General features: G+C 27.9%; 1 protein-coding gene across 1 annotated transcript; it reads left to right on the top strand.

Annotated features, from left to right (window-relative positions):
- Positions 1 to 8,105: 8,105 nt before the first annotated feature.
- Positions 8,106 to 10,498, top strand: LOC110605375 (BOI-related E3 ubiquitin-protein ligase 1). The gene is made up of 4 exons (XM_021743924.2): positions 8,106 to 8,878; positions 8,969 to 9,054; positions 9,164 to 9,555; positions 9,648 to 10,498. The coding sequence occupies exons 1-4, from the start codon at positions 8,832 to 8,834 to the stop codon at positions 10,188 to 10,190; spliced, it is 1,068 nt and encodes a 355-aa protein (XP_021599616.1). The 5' UTR covers positions 8,106 to 8,831; the 3' UTR covers positions 10,191 to 10,498.
- Positions 10,499 to 15,895: the final 5,397 nt, after the last annotated feature.

The raw sequence follows: 15,895 nt of genomic DNA, 5'->3' as shown, positions 1-15,895 counted from the left end.
AACTTCAAGTCATTTTCTATAATGTGTCAGTATTTCTGAAATAATAGACTTATTAACCCATCATCTCCAGGTGCTTTCATGGGATTAATTGCAAATGTGGCCGCCTTGATCTCCTCCCTGGTCACTGGACAAATAAGCATGGCATTCAATTGATCAGTACAAGTTTCAAGGGTTACACTTAAAACGGTGCAGTATAAGTTTGAAATACTGAAAATTTGTTTTTTTTATAAAGTATTCAGTAAAATACTGGAAGATTTCAATTGCGTTTAAATAATAAATTTAAATAATTAATATATCAAAATATAATATAAGACTATATAATAATTTACTAACAGTAAATGCACAGTTACTGGAAGCCAACCGACCCATCAAAAGTTACAATTGCTTGGAATTTGTGGAGAAATGAAGTATTATTGTTTCCTAGAAAGCTAAAAAGACAAAAAAGTCCTCAGAATGAGGCAACTCTAAAACGATTACATGAAAGGAGCAAACAGTAATTTGAACATTATAAATTACATTTAAAAATATACATTTACATCAAAATTAATATATGAAATTAAAATTAATTTTATATTTTGAAAGAAAATTTCTTTTTAAATTTAAATTGAAAAATACTATAAAAAATTTATATTACCCACTAATTAAAATTTGAAATTCATTTTAATAAAATTTTCTCATAAAATTTGGAGTGCTAATTTTTCAAAATCCCTTTTGGGGTGAATGAAAAGAAAATTGTAAAAGTGGAAGTGGTAAAGGAGTGATTATTCCTGAAAGAAAAATGCAATTAATTAATAAATGTCAGAAAGGGCAGACCAAAGAGAAGCTGTATTGGTGAGTTACACAGATTTGGAAAATTCATACATTTATAACAATTAGGGTTTCCTTTGTGTTGATGTGATAGGTTACAGTGATGGCTTTATTAATCTTTTCTTTAGATTAGGGGACCACTCAATTTGGGCATTTATCTCTTTTTTTGTTCTTAACCAAACTTGCTACATTTTTTCATTTATGGCTGCTGCCTGCATGGTCTACCATTTAAATACAAAGGATTTGGAGGTTTCTATTCATTTCAATCCAATTTGACGGTTTTCAATTTTAATTTTAATTTTAATTTTTTTTAAGATTTTTTTTTACGTTGAAGGATATATTTTTATATTTAGATGACCGTCTGTCGATAGTAAGAAGACAATTACGTCTATACATACGATTCTGTATGATAGTAATAAATGACACTATAATATAACGGCGGTTATGCGTTTTTAAAGAATTAAGAAAAAAGAAATTAAAGGGAAAAATAGAACCATTCAAATTAAGGTTATTTATATCAAAACTCTAATTTTTTCAAGATTTTAAATTATCAATTACTATAAGTATTTTATCTTTTAATGAATGAATATAAGGTAAATAAGATTTAGTTTTAATTGGGTGATTAAGTTTTAAAAAAAAAATCTAAAAGCTTAGAAAGGACTAGAGAATAGAGAGAGACTCATCACATGCAGAAGCAAATAATGGTTTAACTAAAAAAACAGTAAAAGACCTGTAGATGACTCCAAAAGTAAGGTCACAATGAATAATAAGGGAAAAGGGAGGTTGGATTTGCAGTGGGAGCTTTGATTCTTTAGCAGCAGCAAATAACAAAGGAAGACCCACCATCACCACCACCACAAGCAGTCACCACCACACTCCTCCTTCCCCAGCCCCACACTCTGATGTTGCTTCCCATTTACCTTTTCTTTAGCTAATAAGCTACCTCTCCTTGTGATTGCCACTATCATAGATGCCAAAGTACTATTTCTTAGAACAGATCCATAAATTATGGCACCACACCACCAGACCCACACCCTCTCTTCTACTGACATTATCATAAATATAATAATGTCTATCTACCCATTTCTTATTTATTCATAATTTTCTCTCTCTATCTATCTCTTGATTCCAAATATCATGTTACTGTTCTTCTTGGGTCTCTAAAATTTTGTGATTTTTTTTATTTTTTTTTATAAGTTAATGAATTGTACTAGTTGTACATGATGAGGATCTTAAGTCTTACCTACTAGATGGGCATCAAAATAAAAGTCAAAAATTTCTAAAGGACCACATGCAAACAATGTGCATTTGCTTACAATTGCTAATGTGCTAGTTGTATATTTGGTTGCTTCTGTTCAAATTTACCATCTTTTTATATTTATATTTATATAAGAGAGAGAAAATGGAGAAGATAAAAGAAGAAAGAAACTGCTTGGTTTGGTTTAGGTACTATCAATAATTCTCCTTCAATTTTGTTAGCTCACACATTTTATCCCATTTGGGTTTTTATCCCTCATAACCTATACCAAAAAGATTGCTTCTTATTTAATGATATTTTTTTAAAAAAAAATCAACTTGATTAATTATTCTAATAAAAGGTGTTGAATCTAGTAGTGTTAAATCGGGTTTAAGTTTGTAAACGGTTCGAATAACTTTTTATTTTTTTATTTAAATAAAAGATTTGAGTCTCATTTTTAAAATGAGTTTTTTTTATCGAATCCATTTTAGGATTGAGCCTGCACAAATTGAATCAAACGAGTTCACGGACTATTTATTTTAGAAATACTGAAATAACATCATCTTATTCATCAATTTTATTTTTTATAAATAAATATCAAAATATGAATAATAATAAAATGATAAATAGAAAAAAACATATGCTATTGATTTAGAAAAGGATGATATTGATCTTAGTTGGTATAATATATAATTTTAGTTAATAGTGTAAATTTAATTAATTTTTTAATTCTAATTTAAATATTTTAAAAATGAATCAAACCGAATTTAAATATTAAAAGTAACCGATTTTTTTAACTCGATCTATTTTGTGATCGAATCAAGTAAATTGAATCAGATTGAGTCGATTTTGACTACATGAATTGAAGCTTAATGTTTAAATAGAGTATTGCTTGAAAAGGAATTAATTAATAATAAACATTGAAAATAATTAGTTTGCTTTCTCTTGTGGGTTGCAAATAGAAATAATTGTTAGGAGTGGTTTTGGTGTGTTTGAGGAAAAGCAAAAGTGGTGGATTAACCATATAGAGGAATAGTAGTGGAGGTGTGGAATGAGGATGCTGCCATGTAAACAAAACAAATTAACTCCAAAAAAAAAAAGAAATTAGAAGAAAAGGTGTTGGGAGTTTGTGGGTAATCAAAAGGATGGTTAGATTAGGGTTTAAGAAATGTCATGAGCAAAGTTGGTGTATATCTTTAACCTAAATGACACCTCTTGCAAATCATGGCTCACATTAGACTTCAAAGTTTTTAATTTTATTGCATTTTTAGAAAATTAATAAATTTAAAATTATCTCGTTAGTCCCTCTACTTTAATAAAATTAAATATTTAGCTTTCATTATGAAATAGTTAATTATTTAGATTTTCATCTATTTTAACTGTTAATAATATATAAAGCGTCTAAAACATTTTAATTTCTAATAAGTATGTATAATTTTAAAATATAACTATTTAATCTATATAATTTTAAATATATAATTATTTAGTTTTATAATTGAAAAACAATAATTATTTATTCCATATAATTTTAAAATAAAAACTAATTAATCTCTATAATTAATAAAAAATTAAATAATTAATAATTTAACTATTTAATAAATTTTAAAAATAATAAAATTAAATAATTAATTTCAGTAAATGACTAAATAATGTATAATTCTCTCACTCACCGTAATGTTTAATAATATTAAAGTCACTCTAAATCAGAAAATTATACAGAACAAATGAGTTTATCAGAAAATGACTATTCGTGTGAAATAAAGTAAAGTTGCGAGGGATATTAATAAATCACAATATCTAAAGGCTTAATTTTAACGTAACAATTATATCTAATTCAGTACGTTCTATCGAGTGAAAAAAATTATTACATCTCATATTGATGGTCTATAAAAAAAAATTATATATAATAAAACTATTAAATAATTTAAATTAATTATTTTATAACAAGTAAAAAATAAATTTAAAAATAATTTGATTCGGTTTCGATCCGACTATTATAAATAATAATAATTTTTGAAAAGGAGCAAAACCACCTTTGAAATTTTCTAAGGTGTCCTTAAGTTGATTGAATGGGTTAGATGAGTTTAATTATAGATTAGTTGGTTCTCTTTCAAAGCTATAATGACTACCTTTAAATAGTTCAAGATCATTATTATTATTATTGTACTGCCAAGTAACTCAAAAAATGCAAAAGTAAAAAAATCCACAATCATCATATTATTTTCCCCTTCTTCAAGGCTTTCTATGCTTTTTTTTTTCTTTTTTTTTTCCTTTTTCATATTAATGGAAATATTGCTATATTATATTATATTTTTCAATTTCCCAATCCTATGTATACAAATTTATTTAATAAAAAAAATAATTTCTACTGTGAAAAGAATAATAATTACTTATATTGTAAGAAATTGGGTTCAAATCAATATAAAATTTGTTTCAGCATAGAATTGATTTAATAAAATATAAAAGTCAAAAAAATACAATTCACTTCAATACCCTCTATTACTAAGGAAAACTAAGAGGGTGTAAATTGTTACTGTTATATATTTTGATGGCGGTTGAGTTTTTTTATATTTGGTAAGGCTAGGCTCTGAAGAACAACGATAGTCCATGGCTATGCGAACCAATATTAGACTGCGAATTCCAGTCCGGTAATACAAAGTGAGTAGGACAAACCACACGTGTAGACTCATTCAAAAAAAGTCTAGCCCAATGACGTAACAAAAAGTAGGAGAGCAGGTCAAATAACCTCGCAACTTTATCGTATATGCGTTGAAGGAATTAAACGACCGTCTGGTGTGAAGAGAGATTCTGACACATCCATACGTATGAATCTGAATAGTAGATATAGGTGGCACTATAACAAAAAAGCAGTTAGACGTCACTAACGGACAAAAGGAAAAAGAATAAAAGAGGAGGAACAGAAATAAAAGATGAGGAACGTGTTCTTATCCATCTAAACTTACACAACCACTGTAAATTCTATTTTCTGTATCTCAAATTATTTTACTTAAATTTTATTCTCAAACAATAACAATAATTTAAAAATTATTGTATTTATTTTTTTATTATAATATAAACTAATAATTTAATTATTTTTTTATAATAGAAAAAATATAATTTTTTAAACATAAAACAAATTATTTCTTATAATATATTATTATATGTCTAAAAAATTAATTTTTTTTATAATAATTTTAAATTACTATACAATTATTGTTTTAGTAATAATTTTTTAAATAATTAATTACATATATATTTTTGAAATTCTTTAGAATTCAAGCAAATCAATGGACACAAAAACCAAAAGAAAGTTCAAACATCATGACTTAGAGAATAATAGCTAAGAATTCTAAGGTGGCATAGTTTGATCATAACTTGGTTGACTTGGCTCCAATATCTCATTGCTCACATCAACATATAATTAAATAAAATTTTTTTTTTTTTGCTTTGTTTTACAATTCCAATTAGACATTAATTAATCTAGAACTTACTGGCTTGATTATTAATGATAATGAATTAGAGAGTGGCCCAATTAGGTTTAGCCACCCATCTCCTCTATTGTATGAAAGCTTTTGGATTATATAAGCTGATTAAACCTATTTGGGAATTAATAATATTATTGCTGTACCTAAGCTAAGCAATTGATTTGATTTCATTTGTATGGTAAAACTAGGTGTGAGGTCAATGCATTTGGCTTATTCATTCATTCTGGCTATTAGTTCATATAACCCCATCAAATTATTATTCAATTCCAACAAGTTTTTACCAAAAATTTCTAATACTCTTGTCTCTTTCGCTTATGATAAGATTGTAATAAATTATTTTATTTTTTCATAATTCAAAAAAAAATATTATCTAACCTAACTCTTTAATTGCTTTGATTAATTTGATTTGGAGAATTTAAAAGTAATTTATATATAAAATTCAAATTCGAGATCATTCGTTAAAGAGAAGAAATTTGGGACGTCTCATATCACTCCTTTGAAATGGTAATAATAAATTATAAATAAAATAGAGAAAATGAAGATGGTAATAAACAAACAAAAGCATGCAAAAGAAGAGTGGGGGGAGAAAAGCATGCAAGAAAGAGGAGGGCGAGAGAGTTGAGACATGAGAAATTTGGGGGAAGAAAACAAAGAGTTGGGGAGAGAAATATGCCGCATGTAGGTATTTAAAGTGAGTAATATTTAGTTCGAATTGAAAAAAATTGATTGAATTGAATTAATTTAAAATTTTAATTTTTTTTAATTTAGTTTAATTTTTATTTTTAAAAATTTTAATAATTTTAATACAATTCGATTTGATTTAAAAAATTAATATTTAATTTAATTTTAAATTAATTTTTTTAATATTAATTTAATTTTTATAAATACTAAAATTTTAATTTTTAATTAATTAGATTCGTATACAAAATTAAGGATCACCGCTGCGTGTAGGGATGAATCTCTACGAAATGAAATATGAAGATTAAAGATTGATTGTGTGAGAGGTAATACTTAGCCGACCCTAATGCTGTGGGACCTAAGCAAAGACTATTTGTATGATGCAATTCCAAGCACTCTCTTTCATATTTCTTCTCTCTTTTCTTTTGGTGCCTTTCTCTTTCTTCATCACACTCTTTTTTATTTAATTTCTTTATATTTTCTTTCCAATACCCACCTAATTTCTCTACAATGACTCTATTATTTCCTTTTTTTTCCTTTATTTTTTTTTCTTGCAAAGGAAAAAAAATTATATATATACAATCAAGATGATTTTATTTGATAATAATTTTATAAATAATCTCAAATATTTTAACAAATTAAAAAAATTACTTCTTATAACAATGAAATAATTATTAAGATGCTTAATTTTCAATTAAAGATAACCTTTCCATTGTATAATCCACCATATGACTATGCTAATTTTGGACTCAAATTCCAATAAATCTTTGGAATTTTCTTTTTTTTTTTTTGTGATCGTTTGATGGAAGGTATTAATATTTTATTCATTAATTTATAAAATTTATTCAAATTTCGTTTTAAAATTTCCATAAATTTTGATAGAAAAAGTATAAATCTGATACGCACTACCTAAATGAGAATTAAGAAATTCTTTTTTTTTTTTCAAATCAAAGAAATATATTTTTATTTATTAATTAGAAACATACTACAGATTTGAAATACAAATATTTTTTATATAAGTGAAATTAACATAAATTATTTATAGAAAAAATTATAATAATTATCTTAATTCAAATATGTTAAATCAATAAATTTCGAATAATAAATGATATAATAAAAAAATTGAAAATCTTGTAAATGAACATTTTGAAATTATTTGATGTGATATTTGCAAATCCTTAAAATGAAAGAATGGGTTGACATAGTCTCAGACGAAATCTTCATCAAACACCCAACCATTTAAGCAGTGGAAATAGCTGAACCAACAATCTTGCATTCAATTAGGTTTGAAGTTTTCTGATCTTTTCTCTCTTTCTTTCTTTTTTTTTTTTAATAATTTTATTTTTTTATATATAATTAAAGATAAGCTATATCACAAATTCACAACAATCAAAACAACAAAACTATTAACTCAATCTTCTAAACTACATCTTGTTTATACAAATCACTTAAATTTATTATTTAAAGACCAAAGGAAAATCTATTTTAATATAGAAAAAATTCAGAAAATTATAATCAAATATCATAAATCTTCACATCATTGGATTAGTCTGATTCTTCTTTCTATCAAAGATCTATCATCTATAAAAAAGAAGAAGGATGAGATTGACAACTGAGCAATGGAAGGACAATTGAAGAAAGGGAGTAGTTTAAGTACAATTTTTTTTAAAAAATAATTTAATTCTATTACTTTCACATGAAGGGTTCCCAATTGTTAAACTAATTTTTTTTTCTTCTAAAATTAATATAATTTCCAAAACAATATAGAAATAAGTTAAAAAAGAAAAAGCTGGCGAGAGGTTCAAATGGGCCCATAATACAAACAAACTCAGAGGCAGAGGAAGAGCTGCACACCTTCCCACCCGTCTCTACCACTTACAACTACTGCACATCAGAAATCCATTGATTTTCTTTTTTTTTTTTGGAAAAATAATAATTAAAAAATAAATAAATATAGTACGAGTATTGGTGTTGATGAATGATGATAACAAACGCCAGACGACTCCTTAAGAAAAGCCAACCCCACGAGAAGAAGTAGAAGAAGAAGAAGGAGAAGGAGAGAAAAGCAAAGGCCAGCAAGAAAGAAAGAAAGAGAAGAATAAGGTGTCTCTCTCTTGGACTGATTCCTTTTAATCGCATCTCTCTCCCTCCTTCTACTCCTATTCTCTAATATCTTCTCTTTCCCTCCCCCATATATTCAATGCAAACATACAAACAACAGCACAGCAAAAGCATATGATTTATACAACAAGGAAAGGAAAGGAAAGGAAAACAGAGGAAGGAAAGGAAATGAAAGGAAAGAAGCGTGATTGATTTGTTTGTGGGTGGCCTTCAAAGAAGCATAATTCCATTGATTTGATTCTCTCTCTCTCTATCTGTCTATCTTAGGAGATGATGAGAAGAATAGATTGGCAATAGGCAGAGTAGCTGGAGCTGTGTGTCTCATTCTTTTACCTGTCATTGAAGAGTCCGCCTTGGCTTGGGGGGCATCATCTTTTCATGCTTCTTATGTGTTAGCATTATTGGTCTATAACTTCATTTATCATTCCCTTTCCTTCTCTTTATCCCCAATACACATACACACCAAAGTTTCATCTCTCTCTCTCTCTCAAAATCCTCTATCAATGGCAGTGCAAGCTCAATACCCTTCCAATATCCTCCTTCTGAACAGGTATTTTTCCTTTCTTTATCCTCCTTTCCTCCCTGTGCATTTCTTTTCAAGCTTTCACTTATCCTCTTCTCTCTCTCCATTAATTTGCAGAAACGAGCAAGAGGGTCATGATTATCCGTTGCAACCACAACCAGGAGGATTTCTTGATCAATCCCATGTGCTATTCACCAATGGAGGTTAGCCAACACCCTTCTCTCTCTCTCACTCACTTGGTCTTATTATGGAATGATATGAACATTGAAATGCAAAAAAAGATATGACTTCGATAGTGATAATTGCCTGCAGGGGCTAATAATCCACGCAAGAGAGGAAGAGAAGTGACAGCAGCAGCGGCGGCGATGGGAGCAATTACAACCACCACTGGTGGCATCACAACAGCGCCAACAATCCATCCATTCTCTATGCAATCTCAAGCTCCACAGCTAATAGACCTATCCCAACTCCACAACAACCCCCACCCATCTCAACCAAATGTTGTGTCCACCGGACTCCGTTTATCTTTCGGCGACCAACAACAAATACAACAAAACCACCAGTATCAGCATCAGCAGCAGCAGCAGCAACAACAACAGAGTTTTGTATCGCAATCCTCTCCTTTCTTATACTTGCTACCGGAAGATTTTGCCCCCCAAATTAAACGCCAAAGAGATGAGATAGACCAATTCCTTCAAGCTCAGGTACCCATCTTTCTTCTTTTTTTTTGGGATTTTTCCTTACTGGGTTTCAATGTTTTACGTAGATGAAACGAAATGATTGATTTCCCGTACAGGGCGAGCAATTGAGGCGCACATTAGCAGATAAAAGGAAGAGGCACTATCGTGCGCTGCTAAGCGCAGCAGAGGAATCAATAGCCAGGCGATTGAAGGAAAAAGAAGCCGAAGTCGAAAAGGCCACTCGACGTAACGCCGAATTAGAGGCACGCGCCGCCCAACTCAGCGTCGAGGCGCAGGTTTGGCAGGCAAAGGCCAGGGCACAAGAGGCTACGGCGGCATCGCTACAGGCGCAGCTTCAGCAGGCGTTGATGAGCGGAGGAGTGGCTACTCAGGATAACAGGAGAGGGGAAGACGGCGGGCTAGGATGCTCTGGGGGAGTCGAGGGGCAGGCGGAGGATGCGGAGTCGGCATACGTTGATCCGGAGCGGGTAACAGTGACGGCTGGTCCAAGTTGCAAGGGTTGCCGTAAACGGGCGGCGACAGTGGTGGTGCTGCCGTGTCGGCATCTGTGTCTCTGTACAGAATGTGACCAAGTGGCACAAGCTTGCCCACTTTGCCTCCAAGTAAGAAATTCCAGTGTTGAGGTTTTTCTGTATTAGAGTCCAATCTGAATAATTAGGCCCAGGACCATGCCCATGAACCGGCCCAGCCCATATCAGATTGAAAGGTTTTAGAATGGAAAAGGAAAAAAGAGGGAAAAAAATAGAGAAAAATAAATCATGCTTATTAAAATATTTTTTTTTTTGGTTCAAATATTATCTCACCCAAGACTGATTTTTTTTTTTTTTTAAATTTAATCCTTTTTGTTTCCCCCTCTTGATGTGCCTAGAGGTAATGTACATGGCCACATGGGTAGTGGCATTTTTTTTTTTTAATTTAATTCATATATAAATTCTTTTATTTTTAAGTCTTTTTATTTTTATTTTTTTCTTATTTTCTTGTCTTATAATGCAATGGAAATTGTGTTTCTGAGTTGGTTAAGCACAATTCATTCACGTGATGACGCAATATAAATTCCTCCCCAACTAAAAATCGAATCTAGAAGAGGAGCTAGACCCATTCGAACAACCGATCACTCTAGTGCGTCGGACCACCAAAGCATGAGTCATTGCTGCCTCCGACTGAACAAAACTTAGAGCGAGACAAACAAATCAACCAACAGCAAAAATCATACATGACAAAAGAAAGTAAACTAAAAGCCAAGATACCTGGAAGCACAAAACAGAACCTGCTTGCCGAGCACTCATCAAAGGAAGGAAAAACTATTAATACTAGGAACAAGCCAACCACATGCAGTCCCAAAAGAAACGATAAAACCTAAAAAAAAATAAACCTATCAATAATTGGCAGCATCAGCACCTTCGACAATAGAAGGAAAAATCTTGGCTATGGTAGTCACGATCTCTAATAACCACGAAGGCATGATTACGATCGAGCGCGTTCTATACTAACGTACTGGAATTTTCGACTATTGAAAAGAAAATTTTCCAACGATCCAAAATTATATGCAAAATTCAAAATCAGATTTATTATTAATGTTATTAAAATAAAGCCAAGTGATTCATCTTCATGGCTAAAAGAAGGAAGCTGCATGTGAAACATTGCTAACCTAGAAAGCGAGGTGATGTTCATGGAGCCTACAAAATAGGATTTTCGAATGTGTGTAAGTTTATTTTCGAATCTCTCCCCTTTTTTTTTTATTTTATTTGTTGTCTAATGACGCATAACTGACTCCTGCTATATTGCTACATATTGCTATTCTATAGAGCCGTAAGTACGGGTGTACCTGTCTGTTTTTATCGTCAATCGGCTATTTAATTTCCTTTCGACGCTCGTGCTGATAGAATCCTACTTTAGTTAGATCTGCTCTTCCACTCTCACCATGTCAAAGGGGTTGAGTTTTTCTTTGATGAGTCCAAATTCAGTCAATCCAGTCTTCTTTAAACGTAAACTGAGTTAACTATGTGCTAATAGACGAGCTTACCGATGATTTTGGGTTTTGCTCTGATATAAAAACTCGATTCCGCAGTCATCACGACTTAAATTGTTAGCAAATATTTTTGTTAACATTATGTAAAATGTTTCCTCATGTAAATTTAGTGCCATTGGTGTTTAACTTGTATTTTAATTGAGTTTAAAATGCTTTTAATTAATTTATTTTATTTATTTATAACTAAAATAAGAACATTTTAATTTTTTATCTCACAAAAAAATATTTTTTATATTTTTTAACATTTAAAGAGAAAATATTTTTCTTTTCAAAAATAAAATTATATTATTTTTAAGAAAAAAGGGAAGTCTGTTTTAAATTTTAAAAATATTATTAATACTTTATATGTAAATTTATTAATATTTTTTATTTTTAAATTACAGATAAACAGTAAAAAATATATTTTTTCACACAAATGAAACTTCAATCACAAGTATTATTTAATATTTAGCATGCTAAATGAGGAGGTTAGAATTATTTGATAATTGCCAAATAAGTTAGAAGGTATAATCACATAATATTATAATTTTTTTAAAAATAATAATAAAAAGAAATATTCATAATTAAAATAGAAGGGTTAGGAGTATGAAAAGTGGGATGTCCAAAGCAAATGTGGCCAAAGACATAACACATATATAAAAATATTATTTGGTTTTGTATGTCACATGGTGATGTTTCCTCAACCATAATGCTATGGATTTAGCACATCTTCTTGGTTCAATGGTTCTCCCACCATGAGAATATCTAGTGCCATTTGTTAGATTTTAATTGAATTAAATATAGTGAAAAAAATAAATAAAATAATTTTTTTTTATTAATATAATTCTTATTTTATTAAATTTAAACAAAAAAAAATAGATCTTATATCTATTTCAAATCGTTTTAGAATTCGACATATTCTCTCACATAAAAATTACACTGAACCGTAACACATTCTACTGAAAGTCACATTTTACCGAAAGTCCAATATCAATGAAAGATTTTGATATCATGTTAAGTTTGATATTTAAAAATAGAAGTTCGTACGAACTATATTATCCGTATTCCAAATCGATATGAGATATATCGATATTCAGCATATTTAAATGAATAAAATAATAAAAATAAATAAAATAAATATTTTTTATTATTTTATAACTGAAATCATAGATTTTAATTGGATCGTTGCAAATCACAAACGATATGTGATATGAATTTAGCGCATCTTCTTGATTCAATAATTCTCCCTTTATGAGTCCCATTTGGCTTGAATTTTGTAACCAATCTTGCTTGCTTACCATCAATTATTTGTACTAAATGCATACTCTAAAATCTTTTAGCCTTGGCTTCTAGTGTATATTTATTTAATTCATTCTAATTCTATTGATGAAAAATACTTTATCATTCAATTATTAATTAAAATTATGCAAAAAATAAATACAATAATGGATTTTACACAAAACAATATGTTAATTAAACGCTTTAAACTCTTTTAAAATGGGTATCCATTCATAAATAATAATTAAGAGTGATCATTCGATCGGTTCGATTTAAAATTAAATTGAATAAATTGAAAATTAAAATTTTGGTATTTATAAAAATCAAACTGAATCGATTTTGGTCAGAAACTGAATCAAACTGAATCGATTTTGATCAAAAATTGAATCAAACTAAATCAGTCTGATTCAGTTTAATTCAATTCGATTTGAATTTTTAATAAATTTTTTATTTTTCACACTTTATTTTTAATATTTTAAAATTTAATTAAAATATTTTAACCTTAACATGATTTAATCTCTATATTATTGAGAATAATATACTATTATTACTAATCGGTTTGATTTGATTTTTTTAATTTTTTTCTGATCAAAATCGAACTGAATCGAAATAATCGAAATTTTTAAGATTAAAAACTGAATCAAATCAAAATAGTAAAAAATTAAATTAAAATTTCAATTCAATTCAATTAATTTATTTTATTTAAATCAAATATTACGCGTCTGCGTCTAATCACATTTTATTAGGCAACTACTGCCATTGAAGTGACATTCTAATCACATTTTATTAGGCAACTACTGCCATTGAAGTGACATATCTATCTAAATAAAAGCTACCCATATGTATTGATAAAAATATTAATTTTATTTTTCAATTTAAATTTATTTATATATTATAATTATTAAGTTTTAATAATATCAAACAGACCAATTAAAGGACTGCTCACATTTTAAAATTTTAATAATTTTATTTGATTATTTAATAATAATTTAGAGATAATTTTAGATTGAAAAATAAAAGCTAATCTTTTAAAATTTAATATTTCTTATGACATTTTGTAGAATTATATCATTGTCATTAGAGGAAAAGAAGCATTTAAAGAGGAAATAATTTTTTTTTTCTTATTTACATTCGGTTCAATAGATAAAAACATAACATTTGTCTGGTATAATCTTAGAATCAGTATTTCAGATTAGTTTTAAATAACTAAAATAGAAGAAATAGATGATGGAATTTAGAATCAGTATTCGATCAATTCGATTTAAAACCAAATTAAATTGAATAAATTGAAAATTAAAATTTTAGTATTTATAAAAATTGAATCGAATCGATTTTGGACAGCAATAATATCGAATTAAACCGGTCTAATTTAATTTGATTTAGTTCGATTCGATCGGTTTGAGTTTTTTAATAAATTTTTTTATTTTTTATACTTTACTTTTAATATTTTAAAATTTAGTTAAAATATTTTAACATTAATTATAGTATAATTTTTTTATATTATCACAAATAATATATTATTATTACTAATTAATTTATTTTTTTAATTTTTTATTAAAATTAAACTTAAACCGAATCGAAATAACAGAAATTTTTAAAATTAAAAATTAAATTAATCAAAATAAATAAAAAATTAAATTAAAATTTTAAATTATTTTAATTCGATCAATTTTTTTAATTTAAACCGAATATTGTCGATCACTAAGTATAATAAGATAAGGATAGGGAATTTGATGTGTGACATGATCTCATAAGATTGCCAAAGCAGCAAGAGAACATAGGCCTTTTTCCTTGCTTCCTTCCTTTGTGCTTTTCAAATCAATTGAAGTGAAAGACAAAGTTCCCCACTTTCCTTGTTGTTATAATTGTTTCTTTTCATTCTTAATCCTATGAACACTTATTCCACAATTAAAGAATTTGCATCTAAATAAAAATTAATAAATAAAAAAAATGAAATTTTTACTCAAAAGTATTTTCATAAAATATAAAATAATACAATAAAACCCTTTTAAACTTAAAATATTCACATGCTCTACAAGAAATCATGTAGCAAGAAAAGGGAAAAAGAAAATTAAATCTCATTCATGATTTTAATTTTTAATTTTTTTTCTCTTTTATTAATTTCTGTTAGGTGAGAAGCAAAATTATGATTTCCCACTTGTTATGATTCTTGCCAATGTTCATTGGCATGTCTTCCTTTGGGTGAAGCAAAAGATAACATTTGAAAGAATTTCACTTTATAAATATCCATTAATAATCATTCTCTCCATTCCACTCATTTGATTTTTTTAAATATATTAAAAATATAATTTTTTATTAACTTTTTAATTATACTCATTTTAAATATATTAAATTTTATTAAATATTAAAAATATTTTAAAATTTTTTTTAAAAATAAAACAAAATTAAACTATCTAGCCACATCGATTCGATCAAAATTTTTAAAAGTATTCGGGTAGGGGTGAGCAGTGTTCGGGTAGGGGTGAGCAGTATTCGATTCAAACCGAAAAAATCGACTGAATCAAATTAATTTTAAAATTCAGTTTAGTTTTTTATTCAATTCGATTCAATTCAGTTTTTAATTTCAAAAATTTCGGTTATTTCGATTCGGTTCGGTTTTGATCAGAAAAAAATCAAAAAAATCAAACTGAACCGATTAGTGATAATAATATATTATTTTCAATAATATAGAGAAATTAAATTATATTAAGATTAAAATATTTTAATTAAATTTTAAAATATTAAAAATAAAATGTAAAAAATAAAAAATTTATTAAAAATCGAAATGATCAAACCAAATTGAATCGAATCGAATCAGATCGATTCGATTTGATTCAATTTTTGATCAAAATCAATTCGGTTTGATTTTTATAAATACTAAAATTTTGATTTTTAGTTTATTCGATCGATTGGATTCAGTTTTGAACCGAATCGACCGAATGCTCACCCCTAGCTCCGAATTCAAAATTCAAATTCGAGACTTTTAATATAGATTCACGGCGTATCATTTCACTTTTGAAAATATATTTTTAATATTTAAATAAAAATTTTAAAAAT

Source organism: Manihot esculenta, chromosome 17 (genome assembly GCF_001659605.2).
Source record: "Manihot esculenta cultivar AM560-2 chromosome 17, M.esculenta_v8, whole genome shotgun sequence".
NCBI classification, from domain to species: Eukaryota; Viridiplantae; Streptophyta; class Magnoliopsida; order Malpighiales; family Euphorbiaceae; genus Manihot; species Manihot esculenta.
The sequence above is the reverse complement of the archived record's forward strand: the minus strand, read 5'-3'. Positions and strand labels throughout refer to the sequence as shown.

Bases quoted from the DNA above. Each gene is read 5' to 3' on its own strand.
- LOC110605375 (XM_021743924.2), top strand. From the start codon at position 8,832: ATGGCAGTGCAAGCTCAATACCCTTCCAATATCCTCCTTCTGAACAG. The intron at 8,879-8,968 runs GTATTTTTCCTT...ATTAATTTGCAG, and splicing joins AATATCCTCCTTCTGAACAG to AAACGAGCAAGAGGGTCATG. The intron at 9,055-9,163 runs GTTAGCCAACAC...AATTGCCTGCAG, and splicing joins TGTGCTATTCACCAATGGAG to GGGCTAATAATCCACGCAAG.